At 35.8% G+C, this 27276-nt stretch overlaps 4 protein-coding genes across 55 annotated transcripts in view; 2 read left to right on the plus strand and 2 right to left on the minus strand.

Annotated features, from left to right (window-relative positions):
* Positions 1-1175, plus strand: part of LOC127517431 (uncharacterized) — a 44722-nt gene extending 43547 nt beyond the window's left edge. For all 50 annotated transcript variants that reach the window (XM_051903078.1, XM_051903077.1, XM_051903049.1 and 47 more), the window contains 4 exons: positions 329-370; positions 465-527; positions 613-700; positions 784-1175. In XM_051903078.1, the coding sequence (XP_051759038.1) occupies positions 329-370; positions 465-527; positions 613-700; positions 784-848 (258 nt within the window). In that variant the 3' untranslated portion in view covers positions 849-1175. The remainder of the gene's footprint in view (positions 1-328; positions 371-464; positions 528-612; positions 701-783) is intronic.
* Positions 1176-1339: 164 nt separating this feature from the next.
* On the minus strand, positions 1340-4170 carry epgn (epithelial mitogen homolog (mouse)). Its single transcript, XM_051903083.1, has 5 exons — positions 3986-4170; positions 3776-3868; positions 2731-2851; positions 2120-2272; positions 1340-1972 (listed from the first exon to the last, which is right to left on the minus strand). Exons 1-5 carry the CDS (start codon positions 4020-4022, stop codon positions 1918-1920), a joined length of 459 nt encoding a protein of 152 aa, XP_051759043.1. The 5' UTR covers positions 4023-4170; the 3' UTR covers positions 1340-1917.
* Positions 4171-7072: 2902 nt separating this feature from the next.
* mthfd2l (methylenetetrahydrofolate dehydrogenase (NADP+ dependent) 2 like) lies at positions 7073-19708 on the minus strand. 3 transcript variants are annotated; one of them, XM_051903080.1, is made up of 8 exons: positions 19273-19518; positions 18731-18915; positions 18511-18633; positions 18103-18255; positions 17705-17812; positions 10733-10825; positions 10131-10256; positions 7078-8721 (listed from the first exon to the last, which is right to left on the minus strand). In XM_051903080.1, exons 1-8 carry the CDS (start codon positions 19413-19415, stop codon positions 8606-8608), a joined length of 1047 nt encoding a protein of 348 aa, XP_051759040.1. In that variant the 5' UTR covers positions 19416-19518; the 3' UTR covers positions 7078-8605. The 3 variants fall into 3 exon arrangements, with proteins under 3 accessions (XP_051759041.1, XP_051759040.1, XP_051759042.1); XM_051903082.1 differs by lacking the exon at positions 19273-19518 and adding an exon at positions 19605-19708 and having other exon boundaries at positions 7081-8721; XM_051903081.1 differs by lacking the exons at positions 18511-18633; positions 18731-18915; positions 19273-19518 and having other exon boundaries at positions 7073-8721; positions 18103-18482.
* Positions 19709-21809: 2101 nt separating this feature from the next.
* On the plus strand, positions 21810-27139 carry lipg (lipase, endothelial). The gene is made up of 10 exons (XM_051903079.1): positions 21810-22072; positions 23228-23409; positions 23669-23848; positions 24705-24816; positions 24952-25176; positions 25272-25514; positions 25618-25738; positions 25893-26114; positions 26225-26320; positions 26451-27139. Exons 1-10 carry the CDS (start codon positions 21976-21978, stop codon positions 26461-26463), a joined length of 1491 nt encoding a protein of 496 aa, XP_051759039.1. The 5' UTR covers positions 21810-21975; the 3' UTR covers positions 26464-27139.
* The last annotated feature ends 137 nt before the right edge of the window (positions 27140-27276 follow it).

Raw genomic sequence — 27276 nt, forward strand, 5'->3', positions numbered from 1 at the left:
TCCCCTTAAACCCCTCCCCTTTTTACAATTGACTACAAGCTCCATCCAATCAACAACTGATGGATTGAACCAAGTCCTCACACTATATATTTTTTTTTTTCATAATTCATTACACTCATATGTCACAATACAGAAGAAAAGATCTGTCAGTACTTCCATTTCATTGCAACTTTAATGAATTCACCATAATGCCACAAATGTTTTTAATGAAGCTTTACTTGTACTGAACCTGGAATATTCCTTTAAAGATTCATTCATTTCACATTATTACAGATTATCAGAAATAAACAATGACAACTAACTCATATGGACTGTTCACTCATTTCAGGGCTTCTTAATATTGGTCCTTGGAACACTGATGGAAAAGAAGGTAAGAGCTGAGTTTCTAGCTTCATGAGCTGTGCTTGACATTGCAAGTTCTAGGTATTTGTTGTCTGAGACACTTGTTTATTTATTCCCAACAGGTTCGGCAGGCACTTAAAACAAGATTGAGTATCACTAGACTGACTGGATCCCGTGTCACACACGTAAACACATTTTCCTCATTTGTTTCATTCAGTTTTTTCATGCTAAAACATTTATGAAAACACAGTGCCATCTTTCCTTTCATAGAGTTCACGCTCTGGAGCCCAATCCTACAGTTCTTCCAACAGAACGACTCTTACAGATGTTTTCAACACCCTTTTGAGAAGAGGGAGGAGTGAGTTGAATGTCAATGCACTGCATGTTGATTTCTGGAGCATATTGTCTGAACTTTTAATGTAATAATCTTATGTTTTACAGCTGGTGGGGCAAATATCAACTCATCCTACAACACTAGATCATCAGAAGGTTTTCTGAATGCTTAGCTGGACAGACGGCTTCATTTCCTATTAGAATGCTTCTCTAATGCAGTCTACAACTTTTTACTGAGTGTTTCATTTCTGTCTGGACTTCAAGTACAATGCCTTCCAGAATGCTACAACTGGAATATTCAGTACTTTGCTGGTCAACCAGATTGGCCAAATTAGATTTAAAACATCTGTTCATACCAAATTAGTGTTTTTTCCTGTACACACTGTTTTATGAAAACAGAAATTAAAGGTTTCTGTTTGAACACTGTTTAGTGTACCAACACTTTACTTTGGCTTTCTCTATTAAATCAATAAATGAAAAATACTTGTTTCAAATGTCATTATTAGGGGTGCTTGCCAAGTCAAGCATCCTGATTATTTTGAAATTATTTTCATTTTTTTTCCTAAGGAAAAATCTCTATAATCCCAACTTTTGAGTTTAAAGTGAACAATGAGATCGTAAAGTTCACATCTCTGAAATAATGCAACAGTAATTTCAAACAAAAGACATTTATATTTTTTTAATTTAGGTGCAAATTTTATACAAATCTTTCAATAAATAAATATACAAATACATTACTACAGTTTAGGTATTATTTAGCATTATCATATGTTTATAATTGTGCAATAAATACCATGTGCACTTGCACAGTACATTCATTACTGAGGCAGCATATGACATTTGCTTACAATAAACAGAAATTCATCTGATTGATAGTTGTACATGCGGTTTTTTTCTTTTGACCATTTTAAATAAAAGTACATGCTCATGTTCACACTTTACAGTGCCCATGCTATAATTACAAGTATCGAGTAGCACTAAGAAACATGTAATTAATATAAAACTACTTTGTTGAACAACCTGCATTTTCCAAATGTGATTGCTATTGTAATTTATTACATTAATGTGTCATCCTGGAGAACAGTCACAAAGTGTTTATTTGCCATTCTCGCTCTGTCCTCTAGAGGGCGTTGTGCATCTACGCCATAGACCGGTCTGTCTTGCTTGAGGAGTCTGACTTGATGTTCTTCTTCCTTTCTTGCTCCTAAATTTAGGAGCATAAATTATATCTAGCTAAATAAATTAAACAGAGTTCTCAGAGCCATAGTTTTTGTAGGGTAGTGACGACTTCCGGCACCTGTGAGGTACAAGAAAATAATATTTAATCACACATACAATGAATGCTTCTATAATCTTTGATTTTAGTTACGTTATAAAATCGCAGTATAAATAATTACATAAAATAATTAAATCAATAAACAAAATGCTGTATTCCGGATTTTACCTTTTCTGTAAGCAGAAGTACATCAGTCCAATGATGGACGCCAGTAATAAAGTTACACCACAGCTAATTCCAATGACTTCTTCAGGACTAGAAATGTGATAGGATTCCAAAACTAAATGTTCACAGCGCACACCACTGTACAACTGGTTGCACCTAAAGACAGTGGAAATTATGTTTGTCAGGGAGGTCTCGGGATGTAGGAATCCATAATTTTGAACAGTATGGCTTGTTGACCGTACACTAAAAAAAGGCGTTGAAACCGTTTTCACTGAGAAATTGCTGGTAAATTTCACAAACAATTAAAAAGAAATGGTAGTTAACACTGAAATAGTATTTTCTTTATTCTTCAATAATCTGCTTTGTTAACATCTTCGATTTTTTTTTTACGGAGTATGTTGATTACTAGTAAAACAGAAAATTTGGGTGGGACATATCCAAAGGAACATCCCATTTTGTAAATATCTACAAAGCTTTATTTACATCACAGCCACAACCCAACTTGCTAGTTTGCTAATCAAACAAACATGAACCAGAAAATCGAGGGTTCATCGGGTTCAAACTGATGTGGTCTTTAATTTTATAGGTGAATTGTTTTTAGTGGCTGGTCTCACCTGCAGATGGGGATTTTCAGTTCAGTGGAGTAGGAACACACACCATTGAAACAGAATCCTTCATGTTCTGGACCACAGGGCCTTTGAATAGCCAAAACCCGTGGTTGCTCTCCACTACCTCCTGATAGACACACACACACACACACCCAGACAGTTTTACTGGATAAACGTTAAGGATTGTCAGTTTAACTGATTGGTATTCAGACTTGTGTCCACATGCCAAAGAACCTGCATTCTTAGCACAATGCACGTTAAAAATGACGTTTGCTCATTTCATACACTACAAAGTGCTGATAACAAATTAAATAACAGTCTTTGGACCAACTTAGCACCTGAAATATTAAAATAGACTACAAGGAATAAATATACAAAACAGGTCTTTTAATAATATTACTGTTTTTACTTGGGACATCTTTCAAAAACAATATATATATATATACACTACCAGTCAAAAGTTTGGAAACATTACTATTTTTTTTTTAAGTCTCTTATGCTCATTAAGGCTGCATTTATTTCATAATAAATACAGAAAAAACAATAATATTGTGAAATATTATTACAATTTAAAATTATGGTTTTCTATTTTAATATACTTTAAAATATAATTTATTTCTGTGATGCAAAGCTGAATTTTCAGCATCATTACTCCAGTCTTCAGTGTCACATGATCCTTCAAAAATCATTCTAATATGATGATTTGATACTCAGTTATTATCAATGTTGAAAACAGTTGTGCTGCTTAATATTTTTTTGGAACCTGTGATACTTTTTTCAGGATTCATTGATGAATAAAAGGTTAAAAAGAACAGCATTTATCCAAAATATAAATCTTTTCTAACAATATAAATCTTTACTATCACTTTTTATCAATTTAACACATCCGTGCTGAATAAAAGTATTAATTTCTTTAAAACAAAAATAAATAAATAAATGCAGCCTTAATGAGCATAAGAGACTTTGTTCAAAAACATTAAAAATAGTAATGTTTCCAAACTTTTGACTGGTAGTGTGTGTGTATATATATATCTTTTTTAGGGGTACTTACCATCATATGTTGTGTTGTATTGGAGCACATCATCTAACTCCTCCTTAGTATCTCCAAATCCAGAGAAGAGGACTAACACCATCAATCCAAGTACTGATGGAGTTTTAAGAATACATTGAAGTAACGATATATATCACCTTTATTGTCTTTAAAGTAGAAAATACATGTGTTTGAAGCTCCTCGTGTTATGAAAAGTATATTAGGACTCACCCTGATAATGCAAACCCCTTTTATCCACCTGTGTCATGCTGTGGCCACAAGTACAGATTCGACTGGAGATTCTGGGTCTGCTCGGCTTTCGTCAAACTTCTGCTGCTGTCTGGATGAATGTGGTTTTTCCTCACAATTTATATCATCCTTCTCCTTTTGTGCGTCACAGTCTTTTAGCCATACCTGTATAATGTGCCGCATCACTTCCTGGTCCACAGGCCAGCAGCATGCACAGACGTGTTTTTGCCCCCATGTTTTTTTTTCTTTTCTTTCAGTGACCAAAGTATTTGCCAGCAGCTGTAAAAACAGATTCTTGACATAGCTGCTTATTGGCACAAAAAATATTAAAGAAAAGTCTAATAACAGACCCTTGGAACATTGGAAAAAAAAAAACAAACACACACAAAAAAAAACTGAGAATCAGTCATTTATTATTTTAAAGCATTTATGTGGGAGGACACAATTTAGCAATGATAAAACAAATATTTTAATTATTTTGGAAGATCCATTTCAAGAGTAACTTCAATAATCTCACCAGCAAATTGGATGTTGAATATCAAATAGGCCATGATTCTAAATGATCTGCAGAGATGTTCTATGGTAGCTATTTCCCAACTTCTATTTAAAAAAAAAAAAATCTATAATCAGATGAGGATTTAGGCTAATATGTTGGACCTCTGTCATTGATAGTACATTATCCATCGCAATGTTTTCCAAAAACATGTTCACCCTAATGTTCATCTTTCGGGTTACACTTTAAAGATATATTTCACCCAAAAATTAAAATTCTATCATAATTTACTCACCCTTATGTTGATCCAAAGGTTCTTTCTTCTGAGGAACACAGAAGAAAATATTTTGAAGGATGTTGGTAACCAAACCGTTTTTGTCATTGGCTTCGATTGTGTGGACAAAAAGAAAAAAAAAACTTCTTTTAAGTTTTATGTACAACCCTATTGTAATTGTTAAAATTTCAAAGGATCAGCATTCACGTCCGCACTTTCACGACGTAATGCCGCTTTGACTGCTGGGTAGAAGTCCTCTGCGTAGCTCGCAGTCTTGCGGGCTCAGCTGAATTTCGCATCGAGGGCGCATAGCAGCCGCAAAGGGGGAGCTCACGAGCACCCTTCTTTAAGCTTAAATGACGAATGGGACACCCTACGGCCATTGTAAGTCTACAAGACCGAAAGTGCACATGAAGTGTGCCATTTGGGACAGGGCCATAGAGACTTGAAACTTTGAGGGCTTCACCGAGGCTCGCCCAGATCGGCCTGACTGGGCGCTAAAGCAGTGAAAGTGCGAAATCGCTCATAACCCCTAAACCGTAAGCCGCAGGCTCAAGTGTTTTATATTTTTGGAATCCTTGGCTTGCATGCGGATACGATCATTGCCCTAGCGAAACTTTCAGGTGTTTTGGATTTTTTTTGAAAAATGGGTTTTGGCTCGATCGAAACCAAAATTAGTGCAGCAAGATTCTCTGGAGTCTGACTGTAAATAATTATAAAAAAAAAAAAAAAGTTGAAATTTCGATTCACGGTCTCTTAGGGCCTACCAAAACATTTGAAGTGGGCAGAGCCACTTTTATTAAAATGGCTATAACTCGTGAATGGACTGATATATTTTCACCAAACTCGGCACAAATATAGAGCTCATTCTGTGGTCGCGTGAAAAAGGATGCGGCGACTGGTCACTTGGTGGCGCTATAGCATGGAAAAAACTGGCTATAACTACGCAACAGTAAGTCTGATTGATTGGCATGCGGTGTCTTTGTCCAAGGTGCCAAGACTGCCTTTGAGGACATTTGCATATCTTGAAAAAATGAAATTTGAGCAGCTATCAGACAAGGATAACGGAGGCCAATCGGAACAAAACTTGCTGGGCCTGTTTGACTCACAGCCCTAGAGGCCTGTGAAAAATTTGAAAGAAATCAGCCACCGGAGGCCACCTTCAGATTTTATATCATGAAATTTTTCGCACACACCCACGATGTTCATACCACATGCTAGAACTCCTCCTTGAGCAACTTTGCCTTTAGGACCGTCACTGTCCATCGAATCGTTCGTTAAATATTGGACATTATTTCAAAAACCAACTTTGGTGAACTATCCTAGATTTTTGATTCAACCTCGATAAAAAACACTGTGGCACAATTCTCAGGACTCTATTGGTCTATAATTATCAAAAAAAGTTAAACTTTGGCCTTTGGATAGCTATAGTGGGGTTATTTAGAAAATGTTGCCAAATCTACCCAAAAGCCTATCATTCCTAAACGAAAACTCAGAACTTCGCAAGATTTGGTGAGTACATGCGGCAAATGATTAAGAAACATGCAAACGTTTGTGCAGATCGGCCCATAGGTGGGGCTTTAACTGTTAAAAAGGTGTAAAAATGCTGTATTTCCATGGCAAATCCCATGAAATGGCTGAAAATGGCCCTCTTCCTAGCTGATTTGTGTAGAAGTTCACACAATTGGGTGTGCACATGCATCACATGATTCAAAAGAAGCTTAGAAACTTTGATGGACATTGGGCCATAGCTAGCACTTTAACTGTTACAAAGGCGAAAAAAACCTTTAAAAACCATGTATTTCCTTAGTAAACTGACTGTATTGGCTGTAAATGGTCTTTTCCATTTATTACCCAAGTGATTACATGCTTGATAATCATGCTTATATATATATATATATATATATATATATATATATATATATATATATATATATATATACACGTGTGTGTGTGTGTTTAAAATAACATGAGTGTGAGTAAATCATGACAGAATTGTCATTTTTGGGTCAATTATCCCTAAACTTTCCAGGGTACATAAACAGTTTCAGTAACACTTTCTTTTGATGGTCCACTTTAGACATTCTACTAACTACAAGTAACTTTGCAACTACATGTCAACTAACTTTCATTAGAGTATTAGTAGACTGTCTGCTTAATATCTACCAACTCTTTATTTTGATGGTCCCCAACAGTCATTCTACTGACTATAAGTAACTTTGCAACTACATGTCATCTTATTCTACTAACCTTAACACCTAACATAACAGTCTATTACAGTCTAATAATACTCTGAGGGTTAGTTGACATGTAATTAAAAAGTTACTTATAGTTAGTAGACTGTCTAAAGTGGACCATGGAAATAAAGTGAAACCATAGTTTCCTTAAGGAATACAGTTTCATACACAGCTTCTCACTGTACACAACCAACATTTTGAGCAGTTATTTAATCGCAATAAGAATCTCATGTATTTTATGGTCACATACAGGTATAAGATTCCTGAAGTCATATTTTTAGCTACACAAAAGCCCACAAAACACAAAATGAAAATTCTGTCATTTATTCACCCTCATGTTAGTCAGAATATCTGAGTTTGATCTCTTTCATTCAAAAAAGGTAAATAAAAAGCACTATAAAAGAAGACAATTTCCCATATCTCAGAAATCTCAGTCACATTCTCAATTATACACGTTAAGACATGTCACGTTTGACGTCAATGATGCCAAGCGTCATGGTTTTTGTGTGCCATTCCTGAATTTTGACTTAAATTTCTGGTCTGATCCTTATACAAAGTTATTATATTGTATAACTTAAGAAGACTTAGAAGAAGCACATAGGTGGCACAAATTACTTTGACAATACTTTCAATTCATTTTCATGTTTCACAGCCTTTTTATAGGGCAAAATATACGCCCACCATATGAAATTTCATAGGGAAGCATCAGATATATTTAATTCAATGTTTGTTTGGTTTTGTTTTTTTATTGGCAGTTAAAGGACCCAAAATGCAAAAATGATAACGAAACTGTTTGATAACATAAATCACACTAATAAATAAAAAATATAAATATTATCAAATATTTTATGGCGATAAAAATGTTAAATACGAGCTATATATACAAAAACTAGTTTAACAAAAAACACGTTTGTGCATAGTAAACAATATGTATACATAATGACATAAATAGGTAAATGAATAAATAAATATAATACAGCAGCATCCTTGTGTTATTTTTTGCTTTTTTTTTTGTTCTGAATTCAAGTGACATTGATTATTAAAATAATTTCCTGAGAAAATGTGTTAATGTCCCTTAATACCTCCCGTATCCATAACTGTCAACAGATTTATCGGTCGGATATCTGAGAACCATCCATGAACCTGCCATGAGGCCACCTGTTGAGCAGCCTATCAAGTGCTACCGAAACTCTCCTGTCAGGATGATGTAAGTAAAAGACTTCCATCTTCACTGATGCATTGTCAGGGGGGGAATATTACACTTGCACAATAAACCATTTTTCTAGCCTTTTTTTCAACAAAATAATAACACCGTAGCAAAGGCAACAGCTTCTTAGAATCAGTGAGGAGGCATCCCTCTAATCATACCAGAGGTAAGAAAAGAATTAGGGTGTAGTTACTGTCATAGACATGCATGGCTGCCGAGCCAGCTAGAAGAGCCTGTTACAGCTTGCTGATGGGCAGGGAAGGAAGTTGTAGGTGAAGCTTGCAGGGGCTTGCGTTTATAATCAAGATACGGCCAAATAGTGCCAATTAAAATATCCAGACTGTGAAGTGCTTGCATCTTGTCCACCTATAATGGCAGGTTTTGTGTTTGTTCAGTATGTTGGGGCATTTTTGGCAGCAGTGACTGTGTTTTTCATCACCATGGCTATGGTCATTGGGCCAACTCCTCCAGGCACGGGAGTGATGAATCCAGCCTTCTCCTTCACAGCTGATTAGAGAGACAAAAACAAACCATGTCTTAAATAACACTGCCCAAACCAAGTATTTCTTTTATACTTCTAAGAGAAAAAAAACTATAAATCGCGTTGCTAAGTGGATACTGTAGCCAAGGAACACACAATGAGCTCAAAACAGAGCCTAGAGAGATTGAGAAATGATATCAGATACATTGACTGACGTTCACTGAGAATTATACATATTTTAAAGGAATAAATCACTCAAAAATAATCAAAATTCTGTCATTTCAAACCCTTTCTCTCTTATTCACTGAAAATCTTGACATCCACCATAAGATCAATTTATGAACAAATCCTTTTAAATCAGATCTTTTCAATAAATCATCTGACTCACTGTTCACAAAATTTTAATGATTCAGTTGTCAAGTTCAAATCACCCATTTCCTTCACTTCAGGTGAAGACAGGTTTTTTTACTATTTCACATAAGTTTGATGATTAGTTAATTCTGAACACAGCCATATACACAATTATATAAGGGTGTGCACATTTATACAGATAGGTAAGTTTTATTTTGATCTTTTTTCTCTAAAATGTGACACTTTGGTTCAGTGGCATTGCATACATATCATCATAGTCATGAACTGCATTTTTTTTCTTTTTTCTTTTTTTTTTCCAATGTTCTCTGAGGTCTATTTATAATGTTATCAAGATTTTGTACATCATGACTTAGAAGTAATAAGCTTTTTTCTAATAGTGTCTTACTGACGTGATCTGACTAGAACTCTGTTAAAAAAGTTTGTCCACACTTTCTTAATGTTAGGATCACAAGGATGACAATGCAAAGACTGTTTTTCCACATTCAAAACATCTTATAATCCTCAGAGGCATCTCTATGGTTTTGTTGCTGGAGTAATCCTGTGTTTGTGTCTGTCTCGTATTTACTACTACATGGCATGCGCAAATCAGTGGGCGGGGCTAAAGAGGCAATGATGTAGAAGTAGGCAAGTAGGCGTTGATCTTCTTCTGCAGAGGTGGTCTTTCATCAAACAATGATGTAATAATGTGACAAACAGGATATGTTTATAGTACAATGACCTCTTATATGTCAAAAGATCAAGACCCCTTTAAAAGGTGCAAAAGTTCTGATATGACTTATTTTTCATTTTTTACACAAAAAAACAAAACAAAACAAAAAACAGCTGTCTTATCAGGGGTGTGCAGACTTTTTATACACACTGTAACCGAAATAAAATAATTTGAAGTAATAAAATGACTAAAACTGAAAAAAATTATAAATTAAAGATAAAAAAAAATAGTTAATTAAAACAAAAGCACAAAAGTACATAAAATTACTAAAATATTAATGCTATAATAGTAAATAGTAAATACTAAAAAAAAAAAAAACTGAACCAAATTCTAAAGCAGTCATGTGTCAAATACCTTCAAAATCCACATCTCCAACAAGACGAAGTTTACCAGTGACAGGGTCCTGCATGCGGTTGATGCCGACATCAATAACCGCAGCTCCCTCTTTTACCATATCTGCCGTTATTAAGTGAGGCACACCTGTTGTTACAAATTTAGACAGGCTGTTCAGAAAGACACATTATCTAAAGAACAAAATATTATCTTAATAAAATATTACAATTTATACATTGTCTATATTTTTGAATAAAATACAGACAATGTTCAAACTCATTCCAACTTCATTAGTTAAGTGCACATCTGACTTAATATGTTGCATAACAAAAGTCTTAGTAAAGGATAATATATTCAGCTACTCATTATTACAAAATGAACGCCAGCAAAGTACAGTTCTTATCTTATCCTGAAGGCGTTTATTTTGAGATAATGACTGGCTTATTGTACATTATTACATGGCTACTTACCAAATAAATAAATACATGGACGTAACAATAAACTGACAAATTAAACAGTTTAGCAGTCATTACACAAACATATTTAACCGCAGAATGCTGCTATTGACCAATAAGAATCAAGTATTCTAGACAGCCGTGTAATAATATTACATAAAACCTGACCTGCAGCTGCAATCACAACGTCAGCCAGACTGGCAAGTTCCTTCAGTCGTGGTAGAGGAGTGCATCTATGAGCCATGATAACTGTGGCATCACCTGGGAGATATAATACACATCAGAATTATTTCATCAATCGAATGTACTGTAGTAGGGGCACTTTAATGTGGAAAAAAAAAAAAAAATGGCCTGCACTTTTAATTAATTTCTTAATGCTGTTTAATAAAATTCTTAATGCTAATGCTATTTTAAAGGTTCCTAATTTTTTTTGGAGGTGTCCTACAATAGATTTATATGCATCAAAGGTCAAAAAACAATTTACTTTCATTATAATATACCTTGCACATCACCTTATTTCTCAAAGAAACTGAAAACGGTTCGCTCGAAGATTCTGGCCTTGTCCACACTAATACGTTTTTGTTTTCTCTCTGTTTTGGCCTTCCGTCCACACTGAGATGCATTTTTGTCTTGCAAAAACTGAGCTTTTTGAAAATGCACTCCCAAGTGGATAAATTTGAAAAGGCCATTTATAGTGTGGCCTGTGAAAATGGGGTATTTGAAAATGATGACACGTTTAATCATGTGACCACAATGAACTGAGTCGAGACTTGAAGGTTGAGGATCCAAACGCAGTATTTATTCAGAGGGTATTCCACAAAACCATGACATGGGAGAAACAAGATACAAAGGCTCAGAAATGCAGTAAATGCAGACATGCAAGACCTAGATAAGAGTGACTGAAAGAACCAGGCATAGGCAGACACTAACAAGCAAATGAGCAACAGCTGAATGTAATCATGGCTGATTAGTCCGGGAAGTGGGTTATGGGAAATGGAGTCCATGATAGTGAGGCAATAGTCCGAGGTGGAGTGCCCTCTGGTGGCTATCAAGGGCACTCCAGCTGGTGATCATGAAATAGCCCCCCCTCCTAAGGAGTGGCTTCCAGACGCTTCTAACTTAACTATGGCTGAATCCCAAATGGCACAAATGGTGTCCCATTCATCATTTTAGATTTCAGAAGGGTGCTCGCGAGCACCCCCTTTGCAGCTGCTATGCGCCCTCAATGCCACTTCAGCTGAGCCCGCAAGTCTGCGAGCTACGCAGAGGACTTTACCCGGCAGTCAAAGTGGTGTTCCGTCATGAAAGTCGGACTCGTAGGAAGACCGTTTAGGGTGCCATTTGGGATTCAGACTATAACAGTCCAGGAAGGAGGCAGAGCGGAGATGGAACAGAGTGTGGGATGGAGGGCCAGGCCCATGAAGTGGAAGAGGGCCTGCATACAGAGGCAGAGCAGGTGGCCAGGGAAGCCTTAACGTCTTCATGTGCAGCGATCATGACGACCGGGAACACAGATGTGGCGTCCATGATGGCTGAAGACTCAAGCGAGGCACCCTAGAAGGCTGGAGACTCTGGCGTAGTGTCTGTGATGGCTGGAGGCTCTGGCTTAACGTCCATCTTGTCTGAAGACACAGGCGTAGCGGGCATCTTGCCCGAAGACACAGGCATGGCAGCCATTTTGTCCGAAGACGCATGCGTGGCGGCCATCTTGTCCGAAGACACAGATGTAGCAGCCATGATGGGACGAGACTCTGGAGTGGCGGCCATGACGGGACGGGACGAGACTCTGGTGTGGCGGCCATGACGGGACGAGATATTGCAGTGATACATATTGAACCGATAGATATGTAGCCTATGTTTTATATTGCTACTGCTAAAATGTTACTTTGCACACTCTTCATATGACAGTCCTGCAAAGATGACAGAAACTTTACTTGCAACTGCTGTCCTGCAGCAAAACATGAGCGCAGTTGCGTTTTAGACCAAACATATACTTAGAGCAACCTGGACGCATCAATGGTGAGATATTTTGCTAAATAAAATGATCTTGCCAGAAGAATGTATCTCAGTAAGCTTTTATGAGGTTTTACGCATGAGCAGTAAGGTGAATTTCGTGTTTGTGTGGATGAGAAAGTTTTGGAAAATGCTAGTGAGGGCAGAGAGTTTTCAAATGTATCCGGATTAATGTAAACGTAGCCTCTCTCTTAATGCTTCCTTTCCACAAGCCTACTATGCTCTGATTGGTCAGATGGCCGAGCCTCGACCACTTAAAGTGCATGTCGGAAACCAAACACCCATTTCCATATCTGAATTTTAGCTCTGGAGGCTTCCTCAGCGCTTGATACACAGTAATATAAACAGTAGCAATGGCGTAGGTTTTTTCCATATCAATTCCAGTACAATTCCGTCCTCATCCTTTTGAAGTGCATGCAAAGTGGATTCGCAGCGCTGAAAATAGCCTCTCCTCGACATGTCGAGGCCTCAGCTACAACTGAAGTGTTTGAGGGGGGGTCAAAGTAGACATTGTTCGCGGGCAGCCAAACCGCTTGTTAAGTCTGACTCACGCATCACCACTTCCAGGTCCAAAAACTCTACCAGATACTCCAAGAAAACAACAAATGGTTCTAATATACACTCGTGTATATGTGATGTAATACTACCGGAAAATTATAATACTGAACCTTTCTCTCCATACCGAGATCCCAGATGGCCAGATAGTAGGGATGCGCCGATACCAATTTTTAAGGGCCGAGTACGAGTACCGATACTTTTTTTCTAGTACTCGCTGATACCAATACCGATGCCTACACATTTATTAATTTCTCTCTCTCTCTCTCTTTTTTTTTTTTTTGGTGATGTTGCAGTTTTCCAAGCGCTACACAGTGAGACTAATGAATGTAGGACAGCTTCTTCATTGTTACTCTAATGAAAAAAGTAATAATTTTTATGTGCTTGTCACAAACTTAAAGAACAAAAATTTCACAGTGTCCAATAACCTTCAAAGGGCATAATTACCAATATATATAAAAGAAATTTACTAACAAATTACAAACAATACAACAAATACTATAGAGATACAAATTAAATAAACTTGTTTTTCAGATACAGTAGGTTAATTTACCATGTATACATTTATTTAACAAATTTTGTTGTTTTATTAACATTAATGACAAATATAGGCTACGGTCCCTTTAAGACCAAATCTATGGATACTGATACATATCCTGTTTTCACCTAAATGTTTACATCCATTTAAGCCATAACCGACTGTATTTACGTGAGATACTCCACACGATGGACATTTTGACAACTATGTGTGCATTTGACCATTCAGGCGCAAGGGGAACTGATCGCGCGCTGTCTGAGAGAACTGGGATCGCGCGCAAGAAAGAGAGAGAGAGCACGCGAGAGAGAGCGCTTCTGGTCTGTGTCATTCAGCGCGATTCCGCCTATCCCGCCTTCACTAAACGATAACGAATTGTGATTGAAAGCATGCAGTTCGCAATGTGTGTGTTGTCATCATTAATTTTGAAGTATTTCCACACCTCTGAGGCTGACATTGTTTCTGCTGCTGCCGCCGCCGCTGTCTCTGTGCACGGAAAATTCTGTCAGTTACGTCACGTGAGGTATCGGTCTTTGGTATCGGGGGTATTTTTACGAGTACAAGTACATGAGCTTGGTATCGGTGCATCCCTACCAGATAGTGATTCATCTTTTATAAATCATTAAAATATTTCTGCCTGGGACGCTGTGAGCACAAGTTTTTAAATGCTTAGCTTAAATGTGTAATATGAATAAATAGTGTTCATAGACCCGGAGTGAGCATTCCTTACATCATGACTTGACAAGCCGACGAAGATGCAAATTTGTTACATTGTTATGTAGGTATGTAACAGGAAGTGAGACTGGAATTGCTGATGACTCATTTCGGCAGTTCAGAATCAATTCTTCTTCTTAGGAGACTTAGGAGATAACTTTATTTGTCGTGCACTTTGATCTTTAAATCTTTGCAGACCTTACATTCACAAACAGCTATATTACATACATACTGCATGAAAGGTAATATTTGAAAAAGCATAATAGGGGCACTTTAAAATCTAAAAATCTTCCTAATAAAAGATGTTTTATTTTACATGGAGATTTCATTGGTAAATACTACTTTCATAGTATTTAAAGTTAATACTGTAGTTCTGATCTAAAATCTGACTGCCATACACATTTTTTCCAGTGTATGTTTTAAACATTTCATTAGCATTTATTTATGTGTAGGAACCAGGAAATTCATACCACTTCACATTTTTTGGTTCATGCCACATATTCTCTTAAAAAATGTAAATGGTGGGTGGTTTCTGTCTACCAGCAAGATTAAGAAATTCCAAAGCAGAAATTTCCAGAATGTGTAACTGTACATCACATAAACCAAAAGCTTTTAAATTTGGCTAATTACGGGTTTCATTCTGTGGAATTTACTAAATAAACATATGCTGTATAACTACAAGTGATAGGAATGTTAATTATAATGCAATGTTCATCACTGTCACAGGACCGCATCATTAGACACATTTTCTTGCAAAAAAAGTTCTTCAGGTAATCACAAGTTCATTTTTCTAACTGTAAGGCTGTGAGTCACACATAAAATGGAAGCAGATCTTATTCAGGGCTGTTTCTCTCATTGTGAAAGGAATTTCTTACATGTTAGAGCACAAACCTACTATCAAAATGATTGATTTCACAACTCAATTTAAGCATGCCTTGCATTTCACCTGTTGAAATCATCTTGCACAAACCTAATCTTAATCTTTGATATCTAAATAAATTATTTCCTTCTAGCAATTATAAAAGAAAAAAGCATCCAAAGCATCCGGTCTCTCCCTTTCCTTTATTCCAGGAAGCATTATAAAAAAAATGCCAAAACTTTAAACATCACTTGAGTTTAAACCTGAATTGACCATGTTTTTGGTGATATGCCAATGCAAGTGGTGATGCAATATCAAACATTTTCAATGAAAAAACTATTTGCAAAAAACTACTCAAAACTAAGTATAAATATATATGTATAACATTTTAACCATTTGCAGTACTTTTAATCATTGTTTAGTACAATTCAAAACAATAGGCATTTCATGTTAAGTATAAATGGGTTTTAAAACATAAAAATATACTACCACCTATTATATATTTGGTAACACTTTACAATAATGTCTCATTAGTTAGTGCATTAGTTAACATGAACTAACTATGAGAAATATATTTTTTACAGTATTTATTAACCTTTATTATTGTTAGTTAATAAAAAATACAATTCTTAAATGTTTGTTCATATTAGTTCACGGTGCATTAACTATTAACAGATACAATTGTTAACAGATACTAATGTTAACAAATGACCCCTCATTGTAAAGTGTTACCATATATTTTATATATATATTATATAACTAGATGTTTAAGGATGAAAGACAGTTATCAGTAGTTGAGAAGGTTATTACAGGTTACAGGTAAAATGTCAACATTTATTTTTGATAGCAATGATGTGACTGCATCACCAGCGACTAGATCCAGGGTTCATTCTGTGAATTTGTAATTTGCAAGGATCTCACTCCCCTTCAACAAGCAAGGTGACTGGGTTGTTGGTTTATTGATTGAAATTCTGAAAATGTGCCTTTTGAAATGATGTTGCAATGAAAAAACAGCTAAATAAAAACAGACCATTTTGCTTTTCACAGAATGATCAGTTTGCAGTAACTACTTGTACTTTTGAAAACATTGTTGATAAATAACAATAGTACAGTCTAGTCATAAAATCTCCCTAGTGAAAAACCTATACCAAAATGTATTTAAAATACATTTATTTCATACTAAGTATACTACAAATTCATTAACATATTTACTGACCTACTGGTAATATTATAATTAAACTTTCTTTATTGCACAGTGCACATTTCTTAATATTAAGCTTAAAATGTGTTTTAATATCACTATTAGTGAGGATAGTATGATCACTGTATAATATCAGTCCTAAAGTATACTTGCAATAGTTCCATTTTAGCAAAATCAAATATTCTTAAAGGATTAGTTCACTTCAGAATTAAAATTTCCTGATAATTTACTCACCACCAGTCATCCAAGATGTTCATGTTTTTCTTTCTTCAGTCAAAAAGAAATTAAGTTTTTTGAGTGGGTTGAAGTTCCAAATTGCAGTTTTAGTTCAGCTTTAAAGGGCTCTACATGATCCCAGCCGAGGAATAAGGGTCTTATCTAGTGAAACGATCTGCGAAACATCTTTGATGGCAAGTGTATCTTTAGTTGGACCTCAGCACTATTTCTGGATAACTAAATTATAATTAAGTACAAAATTAGTTGTTCCAATTTAGCAGACTTTAAGTATACCAATTTAGTATACCATAAGTACAATTGCAGGGTATTTACATTAAGTGCGTAAATATGTAAATTCATTTGTAGTATACTTAGCATAAAATAAATGTATTTCAAATACATTTTAGTATATTTTTCACTAGGGCTAGCTTTGAAAAAAATTCATTGCAAGATACATCTAGGGCTTTTTCTGACATAGTTTCCTTATATTCGGGAAATGTAATTATTGGTGTAATTTCTTAAACTTGAAAGTTCATGAATCTTGTAACAAGAAAAATTATTGTGTATCAGGTTAACATTAAAGTTGGCATGAAATGAAAGTTGGTATGGTCTTTTCTACCCTATTGTGCCGTATACATCCGAGTTTGCTATTGCTGTGATCTCATGTGAGTGACAGGTTGCACCATTAAACACATTATCAGAGAAATGCAGACATGTTGTTGCAAGAGGCAGAGGAAGATATTTTGATTAAAGAGGGCACATGAATTAAATAATAATAATACTAATGTGCACGGATAAATCATTTATAATAACTACTGCAATGTTCCAACTTGTCAATTTTGATTTAATGGTGACTAAGTATAACGGAATATGAATTGTAGGAAGCTACTTGGCACTTCAAAACTCCAACTTCAACTACAGTTCAAGAGTGTGTGTCCACAGCACATATATTTATTTATACTCATAGGAAAACAATATTAAAAATAAAAGAAACACCTGTTTATCTGCAGGCAACTACAAACAAAATGGAAATTACACTAATCTCACCTCCTGGCCGTTCATGGTTTCTATCCGAATGCAGAAGCATTGCAATAGGCATTCCAACATTCTTGGAGCGTCCAACTACAAGCACATTTCTTCCAACTGTTTCAATGCCTGAACAAAAAAAAAGACAATAGAATTTGAGTAAACATTAATAACTTACTTTCACAAATCCCCATGGCATGGAAAAACCATCAAAATACAGATACAATTGCAAAATAATGTTTTCAAATGTGTAAGTAATATAAACTGACATCAGATACTGTTGTTACACCTGCTGCTAACTAATGTAATTATATACATCCCAATGGCATCTCTGCTGTGGACGCAATATGAGAAGGCTGAGAAACTGACTGTATTTACATCTTGAAGAAAATTTGATTCTCAATTCTCTGAAAGCTGACCCGTTCTTCTGATGATTTCCCACACTGCTGCTGCTGTGGCCGGCACCATGCACCTCTGGTCCAAGCAGAGTTTCCCAATGTTTACTATGTGGAATCCATCGACATCTTTTTCTGGGGCGACAGCATTGCATATGGCTCTCTCGTTGATGTGCTCTGACAGAGATACATTCAAAAAATTCCTCACAATTGCAAATATGAACCAGATAAATTTAGCATGCTGTGTTTTTATTATACCAAAGGAAATAACTGTAGCACTTTCACCTTTGTTTGTTTCACTAAATACAGTAAAGATCCTATTCATATACAGTAAAGATCCTATTCATATTCACAATACAGCATTTCACAGTAAGGCAAAATCATCAAATAATTACAGAAATACTATTTACCATTTGCAGTTATACATAATACCTGGAAGAGGGAGTTGGACCAGCAACCCACTGATGTTTTTGTCTCTGTTGAATTTGTCGATCAATTCCAACATCTCTTCCTGAGATACTGATGATGGCCTGAAGATTGTACTGCTTGACATGCCTTTTAAACAAGTACCATTTGAAAAAGACATTAGTTAAAATATGCTTCATATTGTAACGTAAAATCACATCTCACAACAACTTTGTGTTTTGCTCACCAAGCTGCGAAGCCGTTCGGGTTTTGTTTCTCACATAAGTGTGGCTGGCGTGATCATCTCCCACCAGGATAACACTCAGATGAGGTCTCCTGTTGCCTTGGGCCACTAGTTTAGTTATATCACTCTGGATTTCTTTATGGATCTGCCGAGCAAGTTCTGTCCCTGAGACCACAGTGGCAACGTATCTATGTGACAAACATAACATATATGTAACAATACACCGCGCTAGACATATGGAAGAAGTATCCACTAAATCTAAACCGTTATAATGCATCTGCAATGTATTTAAAAACCTGCTTGAGTATCCCTTTGACAGTGTCTATGACACCCACATGGTGGCGGAATATCCAAACGCACGAAATGTATTTGATGAATGAATCGACCTTCGGGAACAATGGCTATATGCCCTGTATGCCATGTCTATACCGGTACAGGCTCAAAAAACAGGATTATGTGCTGCTCGGTAAGAAAACACGCGTGCTTTGCTTATAAACGCATACAGCCTTTGTTTATCTGAACCAGGGGGGAAATACAGTCCTAACCTTTCTAGAGACTGACAAAAAGGGCTTCTCCGGTTGACTGTTTTCAGGTTAATCCATCGTTTTGATCGCCAACAGTGCTGAAAATATGATGTTAATGTCTGTATTCTAGTATAATTTACTGTTAATGCAGTGGGAACTGCCATAGTAACTGATCACCTGCTCCTCCTCACAGCTCGCGCGTCTCGACGCGTCACAACAAGAACAAAACGATTTCCGGTTCTGTGTTAAACACTTAAAACGGCCGCAAAACATATTTTATGCTGGTGTCTCTTTGCGATATAAAACTCCAACATCAAAATAATAATTTATTGAATACACGTTAATAAACCTACCAGGAAATTCCGCAAAATCGGATCTAAAAGCCAGCACACAGAGTCAGAGCAGACAGAAAGCCAGGCATGTGATATAAAGATCTTGTATATAGCCTAAATATTCTTAAAATATAGGCTATATTCTGAATATCATTTGCGTGACATGGAAATCACAATTTTAAAATTCTGCCATATTTCCAGGTTTTTCATGACTGTGGGAAAGCTGCATCATTTTACCTAAACTTTAACTCTTTTCTTTTGCTGTCTTGTAGCACTAGTTTTTCCTTCAGGAAATGCAAATCTGGTATTATGTGTTGAAACTCAATAGCCCTTCAGGGTTCACTTCTCAGGCCATTTACCAAAGCATAACACCTTGCATGGAACAATAGGATTAGTAACTTTTAAAATTTCTGTTGCTCTAAAATAATGCTAAATACACAAGATTTTAAAGAAAATAGGGAAAATAGAACGATCCAGTTTTGTAAATGTGTTTGACCTATAACACTAACCCAAATATATTCTTACATAACAGGGCAGATTGCAATCTGTTATGTGTTGTGCACAGCGGTGTTATTAGTATCACTGAGTGTGTATATATATATATATATATATATATATATATATATATATAAAGTTTTAGTAATTTTGTTGTGATTTTGTTTTGTTCATTTTTAATTATTTTTTTTAAATGTCTTTAGCTGTAATTTAATTTTTATTTCTTTTACACTTTTAAAAAATTTACAATTTATGTTAAAGTTTATTTCAAGTAACAAAAAATAAATGGTTTTAGTTTCAGTTTTAGTTACCTATAATAACCCTGGTGCACAGATTCATATGTCGCATTCTATAAGCTTGAAATGAGATCAAATTAAGCCCACTGCATAATTGTTGCAGAAAATGCTACATTTAGTAGTCTATGTTTTTTTATCTTTAAATTTATTCCATGTCCTGTTCAATTGATGAAACACTAAGTTACTAGGTTAATATTTTTGATGTCCACATGTCTAAACGCCCAACTTCTATGCCACAGACAGAAAATGGCTGATGAATAATGTGTTTTTGTTAAGTTCTATAGCTCTTTAGTATGCAGCCCTTGTCTTCTATGCACAGGCTTCATCAGGGCGTTTTCTAAAAGAGAATCCACTATATAAATGGAGGGAGGGGGCTAAGCTTTTTCTATATGACCCACTTGGATTTCACCAACATCCAGTAGTCTGTTCTAATATGTTTGCAAAATCATCTAAAGCAAAGTTTGTCATCTTGACACTTCTGGCAAATAGTTGCTAATAATTTTTCATCGCACAAGACCTTTGTTGTCCTATGATGAAGAGTTTAGTCTTTTATCCTAAACAACTTGTGAATGTATTTTGGAAATTTAAAAAATATCTCCAATGACTTTACTCCAGTGAATTTTTCTCAGAGTTTTGTTTTTTAAAGTTCCTTGAAATGCTGACAACAAACCTAATTTACAACATTACTGCCCAAGGAAAAAAAGAGACAGTAATCAATACTCATTGACCTTATAGTCTCATAAAGGGAATACTGTTTATATATTATTATTGAGAAGATAAAAAGTGTTGTTAATGTGGAAGATAGGTTTTTTTTAATGTTTTTTTTTTTTTTTTTTTTTAATGTGATAATATTTAATCTTCTCATATAATAAAAATTAATCTCAATCACGGGAATTCACATAATTTTTATATTTACATATAATTGTTGGGGTAAAAACTCAAAACTTTACTGCTTTTCAGTATTCAGTACAGCTTTTTAGTCAAAAAAAAAAAAAGTTTACAAATATTTGTTTATAAAAATACGATAATACTGTAATTTTACTTTGGCGTGACAGAATTCAGGACAGTTTTGAACAACGTTTTTGAAATAACCACTGGTAAAACAACCATTTATGCATAACCTAGAAAGAGCCCCGTCATCCCTACATTGTAAAATCTGAACAACAATAACCCCAAAAGACTTTAGCACATAAACATCCCACGTTTGTATATTTGTAAACAAAACACACAGTCGTGTGCAGTGCTGGCAACTTTGGTATGCTCCGTGCGTCAGCGTGCACGAGTCCGGGGAGCATAGGGTTAACAGTAGCGTGAGAATTGTGTGCCAGTCTTTGACAAACTTACTACTCATTCAAACGTATATACCACGCCCTCGAACGTAGTTCCAGGGGCTTGACCAATTAGAGAGAAAGAATTTTGTCGTAGATATCTGCCGATGGTCAGATGACTGAAAAAAAAACTATTTAAAACTCTAATGAGCAACCTGATACAGGTTCATACACTTTCCTGGTACCTCCTAGTGAAGGATTAATACGTAAAACTTCCTCAGTTACTAAAGTTTGTCAAAAGAATAACGAAAATATTTTAAAGCTTTGAACATTATGGTAGAGAAATCAATAAGAATTGCAATTTGCTTGTTATGTTTTATGCTGTGCCATTCATTCAGTGCCATAGCCGGCGATAACGCGCCATTGAAAGGTAAGAGAACTGTCTTTAGTTTGCTAAGTAACTTAATTGCTGTTGACTGATTATAAAAGTTGTGATTAACTGATTAGTGTGCAAAATTCCTCCTTGATTTATATTTTTAAGCATTTCTGTTTGCAATCATTCTCTTCACGGACAATGGCTAACACTACCAGTCACTCTTGTTTCATTCAAACTGTTGAGAAACACGTTAAGTCTCACATTCTCAAAATTAGTACTTGAATGAACCTGTCAATGAAAATAAAATGAATGACATGAAAGTTAAATGTCCGCTTTCTTTGACGTGTCGGCGACTCACTAGAGAAAAACCCGGACAATCCACTTTCTTTCGGATATGCCTTTTAAACAAACTGCCAGATAAGTCCACGTTTTACCAACGGTCTGGTCTGCCGCGTTGTCGACCGCAGTGACTTTGTGTTGGCAAGTTTGACTTTTAAACGACTTCCCCCTTTTAAAAAGGTACAAAAAAAAAGAGCTCAATATTACTGTAACTTTTGTGAAAAATAAACGTTTGGAATACCGGGGAGTGCTATAACAGAATTTATTAAAACATTTGTTACTCTGTGTTTTTGCTCGATTTTATGTAATATTGTCATGTTTTTATAAATGTTAAGTTAACATTAAGTTTGAAACATACGTGTGTGTGTATGTGATTATTTTTTTTATTTTTTTATTTTTTTTAACACGCAACAAAACAGGCTAACAACTCTAAAAACCACCTGTTTGTAGGCGTTAGTAATATACAAAGATGCAAAGACTCAGACTTCCTTCAGGGGGATTTCACCTCTAGCTCATTTCTGATTGGTTAAACTGATGGTGTTTTAATGTTTCAGCCCAAGTAAGGAAACACCGTGATTTCGTCCTCTTGAAACATCGTGGACTGTTTGTAAACTCTTACATTCTTATAATGATCAACTGTCTGGTTCATAGAAAAGTTTAAGTTCTGCTCTCTCTACAGTAGCTCAATTGTTCAAGCTAGTCATTAAAACGAGATGTTGTCACAAGACTTGCCATGAATGAACTCAAGCTCAACACCTTATGAAACAATTAAGCTCTTTGAAATGCCGTAAGCACTTGGTCTTTGCAATATTATATGTAGAGTTTTGAGATTTTACATAAACTCATTCATCATTTTACTGCTCCTTCTAGATGATGCCAAAGACAGTTCGATGGATCCTGTGCTGCTTCATGACCGAATCAAGTACAATATGCGAAAGTCTTTGGATCTTGATGACGACGGCTGTTACCTTCAACCTGGGAAAAAGGAAAGCATTGAGGAGTGTGGCTTCAATGCAAGAGTTAAGACCATTCTGATCATCCACGGCTGGACGGTGAGACATTCCAGATGGTCATGCGCCTAGTTTTAATATTGGATTCGACTTTTCTTTTTAAAGATTTTGACACCCCAAGTGTATGTTTTATCTTTGAAGCAATGATGGAGGTTATCCAGAAACTAGTGTAACACCACTAAAATGCTCTTTCTTTGGTGTAGCAATACATTCACTTCTCAGATGTAAAGCAAATACTGGAATTTCACAGGTGATTGCTGGATCTTTGCTGGTTTGGTAAAGGATGTGGTATCTTTCACAGATGAGTGGGATGTTTGAGAACTGGATGCACAAGCTGGTGGCTGCTGTTCAGAGACGAGAGTCCAAGGCTAATGTGGTGGTGGTCGATTGGCTGGGCCTTGCCCACCAACTTTACCCTGATGCTGTCAACCATACCCACCGAGTTGGGAAGAGCATCGCTTCGCTTTTGGATTGGCTCCAGGTACATCTATATTATACATGCTGCTGGGTGTGTTTTGTTTCTCTTTGTGTGCATTTGAGAGAACTGGCAACCGTGAAAACTCTGCTTGTGGCCTTGTACGTTGGTTCTTTGTTGGTATTATTCATCTTTTCTCAGGAAAGCAGATGTCCTGGTGAAGTACAATTTGTCTTTTCCAGATGGATCTGTTTTTTTTTTTTTTTTTTTTTCCGTTTTGAAATGTCGGGAATTAGCCCAAGGCATTATGGGTACTCTCATGGAATAATACATATTCATGCATCAAAGCTGGGTTCTTTAGAGTTTACACAGGAAAGATGCAAGCAGTGTAAATGAGCAGCTAAGCATATTAACCCCCCACACACGCACACAGATGCCCCAGCTGGCATTGAGCATGGTACAGCAATGATGTGCAAAAAGCATAATGACTTTTTTACATCTCAAAGCTGCTCTCATCAGCCTTGTGGCATCATTTCTTTTCTTTTCTAGAACAGTTCACCTTTTGAATTTAGTTAGAAGTGAACAAATATTCTATTTTAAACAATATTAATAATTTTATTTTTTTATTTTACAGTTTAGAACATTTACCTATTGGATAGTCATTTCTTTTTAGAACATTTTACTCTCTGAATGTAGTTAGATGAAGCAAATAAATTTTACTTATTATTTAAATTAAGTTAATTATTATTAGCTTTAATAATTTCACCTTTTAAATTTAGTTGCATGAAACAAATAACAATAAATATAAGTAAATAGAATAATATAATTGCCTTTTTCTTATTTAATATTTCTTAACTTATGGTAATAATAATAATCATTAGTATTATTAATATATTCTTTATTGTATGTCTGTTTTTAATAGGAAGAAGAGAAGCTGCAGTTTGAGAACGTGCACATGATTGGATACAGTCTTGGGGCTCATGTTGCTGGATATGCTGGAACGTTTGTAAATGGAAATATTGGACGTATAACTGGTGAGGTTTTTTCTTTTTTCTTTTTTTTTTTTTTTTTTTTCTTTGTTGGACATCTTGACTTTTTGAAACAAAGCTTTGGAATTGCTCAGTCTTTTTGCACACATTGAGGCCTAAATATCTGTCCTTTTTGAATAGGTTTGGACCCAGCTGGCCCCATGTTCGAGGGGACAGATTCCCACAAGAGGCTTTCTCCAGATGATGCAGACTTTGTCGACGTCCTGCACACATACACACGGGGAGCTTTGGGAGTCAGTATTGGGATCCAGGAGCCAATTGGGCACATTGATGTATATCCCAATGGTGGGGATGTACAGCCTGGCTGTTCTTTAGGAGATGTGCTGTCCACTGCTGCTGTAGGAAGTAAGTACTTCAGTTTTGTTGCCGTTTTAGCAATTTCCAACTCTCTTCATGGTTGCCAACTGTCATTTTACCACATCTGTCTTATCACTACACAGACTTTGTAGAAATCATGAAGTGTGAACATGAGCGGGCAGTGCATCTCTTCGTGGACTCCCTCATGAACAAGGATCATGTCAGCTACGCCTTTCAATGTACCGGCCCTGATCGCTTCAAGAAGGGCATTTGTCTCAGCTGCAGGAAGAACCGCTGCAACAGCATTGGTTACAATGCCAAGAAAATGCGTAAGAGGAGAAACAGCAAGATGTACCTGAAAACTCGCGCAGACACGCCTTTTGGCGGTGAGTAATTACAGCGTTCTTTGTTTCTAAGTTGCATTCAGTAATGATGAGTCACTGAAATGTTCTATTTGCTTGTTGCAATATTGAACTGGTTATTTTATAGGTTACCACTATCAGATGAAGATGCATGTGTTTGACAGGAAGAGTGCAGATGATTCAGAGCCCACTTTCTACGTCAAACTACACGGATCCCACAATGATACCAGTAACCTCAGTGTAGACATGTAAGCACCTCATGATTAAATTATATTGCAAAAATATTCTCCAATAAATGATGTTTACCAGTTAATATGGCTTCTTTTGAATATGAAAGCAAGTTCAGTAAGGTTAAAATCTTTTTTTTTTTTTTTTTTTTTTTTTTTTTTTTTTTTTTCACAGTGCTGAGGGAGTTGGTCTAAACCTCACAAACACATTTCTCGTCTTCACGGAAGAGGACATCGGTGATCTGTTAAAAATTTCACTTCGCTGGGAAGGCCCTTCTGATTCTTGGTCATCTGTATTGAAACACTTCAGGTCATCATTCTGGTCCTGGTCGAGTACACAGGACAAAGTTCTGGAGGTTCGGAGGATCAGAGTCAAAGCAGGAGAAACGCAGAAGAAGTAAGTCTTATCTTGGTACTCATTAGTTGCGAAATTTGTGAAATGACTTTTTTTTTTTTTTTTTTTTTTTTTTTAAACTGTATGTTAATGTTATATTGTTGCTTTCACAGGTTCACCTTCTGTGCTGAAAAGACTGAGATATCGCCAGGGCAAGAGATTACATTTGTTAAATGCCGTGATGGGTGGGAAGTAAAACCTAGAAAACGGTACGTATGCATGTCTACTATTCACATTTTGCATTATTGTGTACATGTACATTCAGATGCAACCCCAAACTGTCTTTTTAACTTAACTTTTAACATGTATGTATTAATTTTTATTTATTTATTTTTGCAGATTGCACTACTGAGAGGAAGCACTGTTACCCAGGGACCCAAGGCGGCACAGGGCCTGAGCACTTTTGTTTGTTTTGGTACACATTTGGTGGGATAAGGCATCATATCTGTTTTGGTGGGTAGAACACAACTCGTGTTGCTCAAAAATGCCAGCTCAGATGGGTGATTGCTGGTTACTGGACTTGCTCAGGGCATTTTTTTTTTTTTCTACCAGTGGGCTGTTTTGGATTGTTTGAGATTCTAGGTCTTCATCTTTTGATACTATATTTGTATGTTTTCTATTGTTGCATTCAGAACAACCGTTTTGTGGATCTCAAATTCTTTCTTAACAGCGCAATGCTTGTTATATATATTTTTGTATGTTTTTAACTTATGAAGGAAAAAAAAGCACTGTAAAAACCAAGCTTATTTATCAACCTAATGCACACCTTGTACCAAGGCATAAATTAATTCTCTCCCAAGTTACCTGGTGACCACTTTTATGTGTGTTTGTGTCTGTGGATTTCAATAGAAAGAAGGATTTTATGTGAATTCACAGTATTATTTAAGGTCAGAAGAATGGAGAGAGCCGCTCTGTTTGTCTTCGTAAAAATGTTGCACATTTTGTGCCTTGTTGTGTACATGTTTATGTATATAATGTTTATATAAAATGTAATGATGATAATTTGTAATAAAATTACTTGGAATTCATTTGTGTCATTTTATACATGTTTCTGGTATGATGCATTCTATTAACAAATGTGTTTTGAAAGGATGGTGTAGTATTATTAATTCACTTTGAATACTTGAACGTGGAGTTTGCGGAATTTGTATTTGTATATGCAACT

The sequence above is a fragment of the Ctenopharyngodon idella genome, chromosome 8, assembly GCF_019924925.1.
Source record: "Ctenopharyngodon idella isolate HZGC_01 chromosome 8, HZGC01, whole genome shotgun sequence".
Lineage (NCBI taxonomy): Eukaryota > Metazoa > Chordata > Actinopteri > Cypriniformes > Xenocyprididae > Ctenopharyngodon > Ctenopharyngodon idella.

Bases quoted from the DNA above. Each gene is read 5' to 3' on its own strand.
- epgn (XM_051903083.1), bottom strand. From the start codon at position 4,022: ATGACACAGGTGGATAAAAGGGGTTTGCATTATCAGG. The intron at 3,869-3,985 runs GTGAGTCCTAAT...AAACTCCATCAG, and splicing joins AAGGGGTTTGCATTATCAGG to TACTTGGATTGATGGTGTTA. The intron at 2,852-3,775 runs GTAAGTACCCCT...TGTGTCTATCAG, and splicing joins ATACAACACAACATATGATG to GAGGTAGTGGAGAGCAACCA.
- mthfd2l (XM_051903080.1), bottom strand. From the start codon at position 19,415: ATGGCAGTTCCCACTGCATTAACAGTAAATTATACTAGAATACAGACA. The intron at 18,634-18,730 runs GTGAGCAAAACA...CTTGTTTAAAAG, and splicing joins CCGAACGGCTTCGCAGCTTG to GCATGTCAAGCAGTACAATC. The intron at 10,826-17,704 runs GTGAGATTAGTG...TATATCTCCCAG, and splicing joins AAACCATGAACGGCCAGGAG to GTGATGCCACAGTTATCATG.
- lipg (XM_051903079.1), top strand. From the start codon at position 21,976: ATGGTAGAGAAATCAATAAGAATTGCAATTTGCTTGTTATGTTTTATG. The intron at 25,739-25,892 runs GTAAGCACCTCA...TTTTTTTCACAG, and splicing joins AGTAACCTCAGTGTAGACAT to TGCTGAGGGAGTTGGTCTAA. The intron at 26,115-26,224 runs GTAAGTCTTATC...TTGCTTTCACAG, and splicing joins GCAGGAGAAACGCAGAAGAA to GTTCACCTTCTGTGCTGAAA.